Below are 12,053 nucleotides of genomic sequence, written 5' to 3'. Positions count from 1 at the left end.
TTTGGGAAAGCTTTATTCATCACTACCCGAAAAGACACCTATATTACCATCTCAAAATATCTAAACATGATTTTGAGATTTTGTTTTGTGCTGCTTTATCTTGTCTTGTTGTCCTTTTAAGCTTAATCATTTGATTTTAATTTTGCTAGTTTCCTTTCCTTTTATTTTTAATTTTCTGGTGTGCATTTTTTTTTATGTTTTGTTTTCAACCTGTTATATGGAGGAACATTATTTCAAAGGAAAACACCAGTTGGTCCGCACAGGGGAAATCCTCACACTCTATTATAACTAGATATAATTTTCCTACTTCTCACATCTTCATCATTCATCATGGGGAACATAGAGTCCTGGTTCAAATAGTTTGAGTCGGTTTCAATAGATGAATGAATTTTAATCAGTACAAATTTTTAATCCCTCCCATTTCCCCTCCACATATATAAAATATTATGCTTGGGTAGATGCGAATAGGCCTAGCAAGGTCAATCTTTAATAGCTTTCCATATGTCTTTCAACACATATCCTCATGTACCACCCCGCTTTCTTCACCCAATTGCAGAACAAAAATACTAAAAGCAATTCTATAAATTATTATCAAAAGGGTGGTCAAAAGGAAGTTGAGTGGGAAGTACAAGTAAACCCGTTGGGGCCATGGACGCTCGCTTGCAGCAGGGCCATACTTGTTCGCTAATCTTCAAGTGTCTTTCTAGCTATTTTCACTATCCATTAGTAGATTCCTAATTTGAAGTAAATAATATTCCTTTTCTTTGGATTCATTTTGGAACTAGGCATTCAAGTAATCTTATCATTTTGTGCTCTCTACTTACTTCCAGTCTTGTGTGGGACCCTTTTTTGAATAGTATAAGATATAAATATTTTTGGGACAACTTTTGTCTAATCCAACCCATAGATAATTGTTTCTCTACTGTGTGTCGCCAGTTGTTCTGGCCACAACAACCCCATATTTTTGGGGACCCTTCATATAATTCGATTCGAATTTTGTTTAAATTGTCTTTTGGTATTGAGTATGTTTGCGTTAAGTGATGTTTTCCACCTTCCCCTTTTCTTACATGACAACACTTCGGTCACTTCATGTTTTCATTCCTCTCCTCAGAGTGACGCTCACATCACTGGTCTCAGTTTTCCATATTGCCTCACAGCTTGTATTTGGCTTACTTGATAGCATTTCATTCAAGTATCTTGTCAAATCACATCACATTCAAAGATTGGTTGAATTGGTTGTTTGTTCCCATCACATTCCTTTCTACATCTACATTGAAATAAAGGCAGGCCATTAACACATTGTAAAATATGAATTAAAGTTTACTGATTACATATAATTAATAGTGACAAATATATAATCAATATTTATGACTAATCATAATGACATATTTGTCATTATAATAAAGATTTATGACCAAAACTTCTTTCATTGTACACTTCATTTATTATATTTTGATAATGCTTTTTATTTTAAATGCATAAAGTTTATTTGTATTGGTAGCAATGTTCATATTACATATATTTTTATTAAGCATTTCATCACTTGTAAATATTGGTTCTATATACAAATGACTTGTTATAACCATTTAAAATAAGAACATATATTTTTATTAAACATTTCATTACTTGTAAATATTGGTTCTATATGACACTGACCCCGCCAGTTCAAGTGTTTTACAATTTTTTCCTGTTGCGCGACCCTGGAGCGAACGGGAGAACATCTGGCGTGCGTTTCCCGTTGTTGCCCCTGCAGCGTGCCCTCGAAAGCCTCCTACTGCTGAGGCCCCCTTGCCTGCCAGACTCCGCTGCATGGCCTGCCCTATCTCTTATTTTGTTGTCTTCAAACAACATGGAAGCCGAGGAGGGTCCCCCTCCTCTCCCCCCAAGATCGAAGCCTTTAAAAGACTGGTAGCCTCCAATGGAAAAAGGAAATGGAACACGAATCAACAGAAGTTCGTCAAGAAACTAGACTCCATCCCCATTGTTGAATTACCAGCAGATCAACCGTGTAGGACTGCGTTGAATCTAGCAAAAATAGGACTCATCGGCAAATTTACGAGTCTTTGGCCCTCTCTGAAAGCTATTGAAGGATGGGTCTAGCGAAACTGGAGCCCTCTTGTCTCTGAAGGTATTCGAAATCATCTAGTAGGCAGAGGTTATTATGTCTTTGTTTTCGAATTAGCAGAAGATCGAGACCTCATTTTCAGAAACGGTCCTTATTTCATGGGCCCCCAAGGGCTTTATCTAAATAAGTGAACTCCGAACTTTGATCCTGCTCAAGACACCCCCTTTGCCATTCCAATCTGGGTAAGGCTTCCCCATCTATCCCCTCACTGTTAAAATTCGGAATCAATGGAAACAATCGGGAATAAATTAGGTAAATACATAGACAGGGCTAAAAGGAGAGATCAATACTTGTGTGCCAGAATATGTGTCGAGGTAGACCTAGAGATAGGACTACCAGAGGCAATCAAGCTAACCATAGCTGGCTGGTCCCATATTTAGGAACTGGACTATGAACAGCTTCCTTTCAAGTGCCGGCTCTATCACGGCTATGGTCACTTCGCTCGAAACTGTAAGAAGAAAATTGATGAAGACTCTGAAAAGGAAAAGGGAGAATAGTGGACACAAGTTAGAAAAATTGGCACAACAAAAAAGAAAGGAGGGAATCCAGAGAACGGAGGCCCCTCTGTTAGGATGAGTTTATCAGAAGGCCAAGCGGTAGAAAATGCGAAAACCTCCTCAAATCCCTTCGCTGCTCATCATACTCCAGAAGATCAGCCAAAATTAGAAGAAGGGCATGTAATAGACGATGGAATAAATGAAGTACCTCGGGAACAATTTGCAAAAGTCATCCCAACCCCGTGTGTAGATGAAATCCTTCAAGAAATTCAGGGGGTACCAACAGCTACAAGTTCCCCTCCCTCCTATGTAGAGATGGCCAAAAATAAAAAGCTGACAGAAAGCCCATGTTCCTCCAAAGATGAACCTCTAGAACAATCCAATAAAAAGGCAGGAAGGAAGTCCCACAAGGAGATCATAGAAGAAGAAGCAGAGCGATTAAAGATGCAGGGCTCTCAAGCCACAATTGAGATGTCGTTAGGCAGAAATACAAGGACCCGTCTCCCAAAGGGAGGGTCTGCTCCTCCTCTCTCCAATAAATAATGCAGATTGTCTCTTGGAATTGCAGGGGTCTGGGAAACCCACTGAAAGTTGAAGCAGTCAAAGATCTAACTAGAATGGAATCCTCAGACATTCTCCTGCTCCAAGAGACAAAGATAGAAGGGGAAGCACTTCTATCTACAAGCAGATCTAAATGGAAAAATAACACAGGAAAAGGAGTCAGTGCTCGTGGAACTTCAAGGGGTCTCACTACCTTATGGTCGGAGGACAGGTTCCAGCTTAAAATCTCCTTTGCTACCCAACATTGGATTTACACAGACCTGCTTCATCTCCCAAGTAAGACCTCTCTAGCCCTCTTTAAATTGTATGTTCCTGTTAACTTCATGGAAAAGAAGGATTACTGCAATACGCTAACGGATTTCCTATTCTGGCAGGGGATCTCAACATTACTATGGCACCAAATGAGAAGAAAGCAGGAGTGTGGGGAAAAGATCCCTATCTAGACACAGTTGAGTCCCTGATCCTTGCCTAGGACCTCCTAGACCAAAAACCCAAGAAAGGTCTATATACTTGGACCAATAATAGAGTTGGTGCAGCCAATATAGTAGCTCATCTAGACCGTTTCCTTGTCCAAAGCTCCTTCATGGAGGGAAAGCATATAATCTTCTCTAAAATTCTGCCCAAACTAAATTCGGATCATAATCCCATTTTTTTGTTGATAGAGAAAGAGGAGGATCTGGGCCCAATCTCCTTCAGATTCAATCCTCTTTGGGTATCGAGAGAGGGCTTCCTAAATACAGTGGTCCATGCTTGGTTGCAAACTATTGTAGGATCCCCCAACTTTGTGTGGGAACAGAAACTTAAACAAACCAAGTTGGCACTAAAAACATGGGAAAAAGAAAATCCTCCCTTCACCCCTACGAGCAATAGAAAAAAGACAGTTTAGGCTCTTTTCGAGATCCAGCTAGGCATGGAAGGAACCGAAGTTACCAAAGATTAGCTGCTCACAAAACAAACTGCCCAGATCAATTCTTTTCTTTCCTTTCGCCAGGAAGAGGAATATTAGCGTCTTAAATCTCGTAGCCTCTAGCTCAAAGCTGGAGACAGAAATACATCTTTCTTTCATAGACAATGTAGAGCCTGCCTTTCCTGGAATCATATTTCCGAAATATCAATCAGTGAGGGGGTTGTCATCAAAGATCAAGCCTTAATTCATCAGGCAACCACTTCCCATTTCAAGAATCTTTTTCAGGAGGAGGATTCTTCCGATGATGAGTTGGCTGCTGATTTTTTATCTAAAATCCCCTCTCTTATCACTGCAGAGGTAAATGCTAGTCTTATGAAACCCTTCACCAAAAAAGAGACAGAGGAAATTATATGGTTAATGCAGTTGGATAAAGCTCCGGGACCGAATGGCTTCACCATCCATTTTTACAGGGTGTGTTGGAATGTTATAAAATCTGACCTCCTCAGAATGATAAAAATCTTTCAAAAGAAATCCAAAGTGGGAGGGAATACCAACTCCACCTTCTTTTCCTTAGTCCCTAAAGAATCTAATCCAGAGTCTTTCGACAGGTTCCGGCCCATCTCCCTCTGCAACACCTCTTACAAGATTCTTGCCAAACTTCTAGCGAATAGAATCAAACCTTTGTTGGGGAATCTGATCTCCCCCTCACAGGGCAGATTCGTTAAAGGAAGGCACCTCATAAACAATGTGATACAAGTGCAAGAAGCCCTTCACTCTAGCCATTCTTGAAAGGAAAAAGGCATGCTCATTAAGCTGGATATGTCCAATGCATTCGACCGAGTCAAACTCTCTTTTCTCTATAAAATCCTTCACTCCTTTGGTTTCAGTGCTGAATTTGTCAATTTGATAAAATCTTGTACTCATAAACCCTGGATCGTGCCCCTAGTCAATGGAAGACCTTTTGATTTTTTCCAAGCTTCCAGAGGGCTCCGCCAAGGTTTCCCATTGTCTCCCTTTCTATATATTTTATTGGTCGAATCGTTGAGCAGAAAATTGACAGCAGAAATGGATTCAGGTGCTATCCCTAGGATCAAGCTGCTAGAGGTGTTGATCCCATAAATCATGCCCTTTTTGCTCATGACTCTCTCCTATTGGGAGGGGCCTCGGTTAAGATTGCAAAGGCCTTCAAAGAAATTCTCCAACAGTTCTGCTTAATCTCTGGAGCCCTGATCAATAAAAGAAAGAGCTCTATGTATGGTTGGAATGTAGAACACCCAACCATGCTCAGAATTGCCTGCATGTTGGGTTTCCCTAAGTTTGACAAATGGGAAGAGATCAAATACCTCGGTCTCCCATTAACCTTGGGTCCTAGCTCCTCCTCCTTGTGGGCAGAAGTAATCAGTGAGATTAAAAATAAAATAGCCTATTGGGGAGGCCAATGGCTTACAAAGTTTGGGAAATTAGTCTTGATAAAGGCAGTCCTCTCTGCCCTTCCCATTTTCCAGTCTTCCCTTCTATTGGCTCCAAAGTCTATCACAAATCAGATCTCCAAAATCCTTTGAGATTTCCTTTGGAAAGGAGGCAAAGGCAACCATTGCAAGTTTCATCTGGTTAGATGGGAGACTCTCAACAGACCTCTTCAGCAAGGAGGGCTTCAGATTCGGGATCCTGGCTTGGAAAAATTAGCTCTTGGAGGAAAAATCATATGGCAACTTTATGCAGATAAAAAGCACCCTGTCAGCAAAATCCTCTAGAAGAAATACTTAAAGGGAGGATCCCTTAGAAAACTTACCATTTTTTCTACTCCTATAGGAACTGCAATTTGGAATCTAGCCAGAAGAAGCATTGATCATATTTAGCAGCAACTTTATAGAATCCTTGGTAATGGACTAAGAACTCTTCTATGGGAAGATTCCATTCAAGGGAAAGCCCCACTGTCCACCCTTGACACCTACTCTGAGTTAAAGATGTGGCTGGTGAATAAAGGCTTCCTTCGTCTCGCTGATATATGTGCTTGGGACAGCAAAGGGAATTCAAAAGGGTGGATCTCTCCTGGGATCCTTGACCCTTTGGAACAACAAAAAAATTTATTGTGTTTGGCTCTCTTAGGTCTAGCCCCTGTCCACCTCTCGATCAAGGATATATGGGGGTGGGGAAGAACAGGAAACTACACAGCTTCCCAAGGCTTCTACGCTTTACAAGATACTCATGCTCCTCTGCTGAATCCAAAGCTCTGGAAATCTGTCTAGTCCTCCTTAAGCCTCCCAAAAGTGAACTTCTTCACTTGGCTCCTCATGCACAATAAGGCTCTAACTGGAGAAAATCTAAATAAAAGAGGGTTTAATGGTCCATTTAGATGTTGCCTATGCAACTCAGCAAACGAAACTACTGATCATTTGATGGTGGACTGTGTTTTCACACAAGCTGTTTGGAAGTTGGTTCTCCAAGGCCTCAATGTCCTAATCCCTTCTCAGGTATCTGTTGTCTCTCTCTACATTTCTTGGGTAGATCAAAATCCTGAGCTCAAAATCAAAAATGCAGAGTGGAATAACATGTCTCTAGTGGAAAGTCTGGATTGCAAGAAATGAGAGGATTTCCAATGACAGATTCCCCAAGGCGATGGATGTGGCAGCCAAAATCAAAGGCCTCCTTCTGGAAATCATTGCCAACACAGAGTCTGATTTCAAGTTACCAGTAGAAGCCTCTGCGTGGCTTGGTCCCCGTGGGATAGGAAAAAGAAAGGGCGCTATCAGAAAACCTGTGAAAGACCCTCTGTGGCGATTGCGTATCTTTGAAGAGGACTTCCTCTCGAGGTGGAAGGCGACGCTAGATGCAACAATCTTCTTCGACGGCACATCCAAGGGGAATCCTGGAAGCTCAGGCACAGGCGGTTTGATCATCTCCCCAGATAGAGCGGACTACACGAGCTTCAGTTGGGGCCTGGGCTTAAACACAAACAATCAAGCTGAAAGCTACAGCCTCTTAAAAGCCTGTCAAATCATGAAGGACTTAAGTTACAAAAGAATCCAAATCTTCGGAGATTCGGAGCTCTTGATTAAGCTCTTAAATTCTGAAAACCATTTTTGCAATGCCGTTTTAAATAATACACTGCAGAGAATCAGAAATACAATGAAATATTTTGACTTAGTGGCAATATATCATATTTTGTGGGATCTCAATAAGCTTGCAAACTCCCTGGCAAACAAAGGCTACATGTTATCTCAAGGATCCCTCAGTCTCAATGGAGGACCCTGCTCGAACCACCCTCTGCCATAGGCACGCTTCAACTGATCAATCCCAGGGGCCTCTTATCAGTTCGAGAATGATACCAAGACTCCATAAATTCATTTACAAGAAAGCCAAGTATTATGTTGATAGAACAGCCAGCAAAAGAAACACCAAGAACAGTGTCAGACGGATCAGTATTCAGAAAATAAGATAGAAATCAAAGTCAGTCAAAGCAATCGATGTAATTTTGAAATTAAGCATAGTTTTCATAAGCTATTGTTGCTTGTAATTGGAGTTTGCTCCTATTTTGGCAATAAAATCTCTAACCGTTTTTGTTATAAAAAATGTTGGTTCTATATACAAATGACTTGCTATAACCATTTAAAATAAGGAACCATTCAACGTTCAAGCTACCATCGGACCCTACCAATCGACTCCACAAATTGTTACATAATCCTCTTCATGCCACTTAATATGTGTGCCAACAAATACCATATATATGCGCAATGATCGATCATTCTTAACCGTGGGATTATTCTCATAGAGTGGAAAGGAAAATATATACATTAAAACAAACATAATGCAACACATCATATCTCGTGAACTTATGAAATTACATTCACTTGTAGTTGGTTCACACAAATAATTACTTTTTTCTTGAGCATCAATCTCAACTAATTGTTGAACAGAAGGTTCATGCTAATCTAGGCAGGAATATAGCATGATTTGCCACTAAAACACCATCGCTATATCAATGTTTATATCGTCAACAATAAAGAGAAACAAACAAGAGCATTGTATGCAATACTATCCCATTTTGTTATTATAACTCTTGTTATGTTTGTTTTGTAGGTATATTCTCTGGTTGTGGAGGCATAGAGGAAAGGGCGTTGTTGTATTGGGAGAGACAGCGTTAAAAGGGCCAGAGTGGAGGGCCTTTGGGGACGAGGGGAGAAAGGAGAAGGGGCAGTGTTGGAGAACGCCCTGAGCATTGGTGGATAGCAATGCTGGTGAGGGAATAACGCAGCCTGACATGTGGGGGGTGTTGTTGAAGAACGGAGTGTCGTTGCTGTGTAGAGAGGATGCAACATTTTTGTTGTGGAATTAGAAGATAGAAAAGGTAACTCTAAGAATGCATTGGCATGTTGCTGGTAATGGGCAACATTGTTGTGGAGAAATATTGCAGAACGCGGAAATTAGATCGACTTACTGGACATTATTTGCTGGAGAGTCATGTTTTAACGTGATTTTAATATCTTCTTTTTGTGTTATATGAGTTTTGCATAAATCCTAGTATCATTTCTAATATAAATTCCATGTTGTTTTCTATTGTTTAATATGTTATGTGATAATTAACTTGCAATATATATATAGATATATATATATATATATATATATAATTGTTGTCATATGTATATTAAATCATATTTCTTTATATAAAGCTATATTTATATTTATTATTTGGCATAAAAAAAACAAAAAACAAAAGTGGCTTTTGTTTATACAAAATAAGATAAAAAGAAATGATAACTTTTATTATTTATTTTCATAAGAAATGAGTTAAATGGAACTTGATTATAACATAGATAATTATTTATTTATCTTAACAAACTTTTCTTAGTTTTATCTTATATTGAGTGGAGAAGAATATTCTTTTTGCTCATATAAAATCTATAATTAACTCATTTTACAATGGATCTTAGGTATGTAAGTAAAGTTATCATTGTAGTTTTTCTATAAGAGATGTTTTATTTGCATTTGTGCTAAAGACATTCGTAGAAATACAAATTACTTTGGGATTTGCAATTGAATCTTCATCCTAAGATAAAACTCAATTCTCTCTCCTTCCTATTAACATACTTTAGCTCTTGACTAGGGACAAGGTCATCCGGTGCTTAGTCAAGATAGATTTCCTTTTATGTTCGTTTGCATGGTTGCATTTATTTTTCAAGACTCCTTGTGAAGGTGAAAACCTCATAGCGGCTTGACTGAGCCCTAGTTTCAGTCACGTTTAAGAGGTCATATTTTCTAAAGTTATATCATATGGATGATTCTCTAATCTTCAGTTTGTTAATCATAAACATCATCACTCTTAAACAAACTAAAGATCATTCTTGTGCATATTGTATATATTTGTTTAGGTAGCTTAGACTAGGTTAATATAGGCTAGTTCTAGGACACGGGTAACTGGAAACCCATTCAAACCAGTCAAGATTGACATTATAATGGAAGAGAGTCTAATTGGAACTCTAACCAAACAATTTTCTCACAGGTTGAGCTAGGAAATTCCAGGCATCAACACTTTTGGCGCTAGAAGGAGGGCCATGGATTTTCATCTGTGTGAAATTTTATCTTGTTAATCATGAATCATCCTTTGGTTCATGCATTTAGCACACCTAAACCTACCAGAAACTTTCTCAAGAAACCTATCATGTCCTTGATCAGACCATCATACGATGGTGAGAGTGGAATTTCTGATGTAGATCATGTTTCACAATTTTTAGTCAAGTGTAATTATTTAAACATCACTAATGATAATGAGCTATGCAGGTTATTCGCTCTCACATTTAAAGGTCGGATTAAAGGATGGTATACTACTCTTCCTAACAAATCTATACATTCTTGGGAACTTTCCATTGAAACTTTCCTTTCAACACATCAATTTTATGAATACGATAAGTTGTGTTTTGACATAGGAACTCTTACAATGCAGGAGAATGAATCGATTGATAAATTTTATGATAGATATAAATCTCTTTGTTTTAGATTTCCCCTCAAGGATCTCCCTTCTCAAGATGATTTATTACAATGCTTCTAGTTCCTTGTTTCTTCTTCCAGTAATTCTAAAATACCACACAGAGAAGAAAAATATGTTCTTGATCTCTTTCTTAATCATGTTAAACATTCTAATCAATCTCATTCAATTTCAGCGGGAACTATTACACCTCAAGAACTGGATAATGAACAATGTGATAATCTTCCCTTAGAGGCAAACTCAATTCTAACATAAGGTCTATCTTCAATCCACATTGATCAACATATCCATGATGAGGAAAATAATATGGATATGCATAATATTATATACTCTGGAGTTCATTATTTTTTGTACCCAGACGTTTTCACCAATCATAGTACAAATCATAATGATATCATAGATCTTTCTAACAAAACATGCCTTCAGCAAATTCATTTTTCTTTGAGGACCACATTTTTTGTGAGAAGGATTATTTATCCATCCTTGATGATTTTCAAGCACATTTATCTCCTCTTGTTGAGTCTTCTCAATTACATCAATTACATCAATTTCAAGAAAGGGAGTTCATTTATGACAAATATTTCGATAATGAGATACCTTCATCACAAAGAGATCTTGATTTTAAAATGTTGATAGATTTATTTTCTACTATTTCACTTTCACCTGTGGAGAAACACAACATTGTATCTTTTGATGTACCTAATCTTCAGGATTCCCATGATCTTCATATTCATAATCCTACGGAAGCTTGTCGCGATGAAAGCTCTTGTCTTCCTAGTGTTATGTCTTCCAGTTCTCTTTGTGATATCAATCATGTATATATGATTCACATCTTTCAATTGGATTCAACATCTAAAGGTATACTATCTAAACTAAGCATGTCGATTTCTTCTCCTTGGAATGATATTCAAGAGGTATCAACTATTCACCCTTATTTCTATGATCAATTTGAAGTTTTCTTAGGCAAATCGTTTTAAGTGAAGGTTGATATACATAATTTGTTTTCTTTTGACTTCTTAAGATTAGATGTGCATAGTTGTATTTTTGTTTCTTATAGTTTTATTCTACTACATTTACTAATGCATGTTATATCTTTGGTTGCAGGGAAAAATCTGATGAGATGGCTGCATTAGAAATATACATATACTTGACCATTTTTCCGTTGAAAATTTCTATAGTGTATATAGTAGGATTAGACTTAGTTTAAGTTGCTTTAATTCTAGGTTTTTTAATAAGGTAATCATGGTAAATTAGGACTTTAATCATCATTATCATCGTTATTTTTATTGCATGTTAATCTTGATCTTTAGTTTCTTTCCTATTTGACAAGATTATTTTGAATAAAAATGAATTTCTTGGTGATATTATTATAGAAGTTTGTAAACATGATTACGCCATAGTCAACATTTGGGGAAGCTTTATTCATCACTACCTAAAAAGACACCTGTATTACCATCTCAAAGTATCTAAACATGATTTTGAGATTTTTTGTGTTGCTTTATCTTGTCTTGTTGTCCTTTTTAGATTAACCATTTGATTTTATTTTCGCTTAGTCTCCTTTTGTTTTTCATTTTCTGTGTGCATTTCCTTTTATGTTTTTTTTTTCAACCTGTTATATGGAGGAACATTATTTCAAAGGAAAACACCAGTTGGTCCGCACGAGGGAAATCCTCACTCTCTATTATAACTAGATATAAGTTTCCTACTTCTCACGTCTTCATCATTCATCATGGGGAACATAGAGTGTTGGTTCAAATAGTTTGAGTCTGTTTTAATAGATGAACGAATTTTAATCAGTACAAATTTTGAATCCCTCTGATTTCCCCTCCACATATATAAAATACTTTGCTTGGGTAGATGCGAATAGGTCTAGCGAGGTCAATCTTTAATAGCTTTCCCTATGTCTTTCAATACATATCTTCATGTACCACCCGGCTTTCTTCACCCAATTGCAGAACAAAAATACTAAAAGCAATTCTA

The 12,053-nt window shown here is 37.8% G+C and overlaps 1 protein-coding gene across 1 annotated transcript; it reads left to right on the top strand.

Moving 5' to 3' along the window:
* Positions 1–6,709: 6,709 nt before the first annotated feature.
* LOC149236725 (uncharacterized) lies at positions 6,710–8,306 on the top strand. Its single transcript, XM_089369015.1, has 2 exons — positions 6,710–7,305; positions 8,171–8,306. Exons 1-2 carry the CDS (start codon positions 6,710–6,712, stop codon positions 8,304–8,306), a joined length of 732 nt encoding a protein of 243 aa, XP_089225141.1.
* Positions 8,307–12,053: the final 3,747 nt, after the last annotated feature.

The sequence above is a fragment of the Pinus tabuliformis genome, chromosome 8, assembly GCF_031772625.1.
Source record: "Pinus tabuliformis cultivar Carrire ecotype Pingquan chromosome 8, CPIR1, whole genome shotgun sequence".
Lineage (NCBI taxonomy): Eukaryota > Viridiplantae > Streptophyta > Pinopsida > Pinales > Pinaceae > Pinus > Pinus tabuliformis.
Note: the sequence above shows the minus strand (reverse complement) of the source record. Positions and strands in the feature narration are given on the sequence as shown.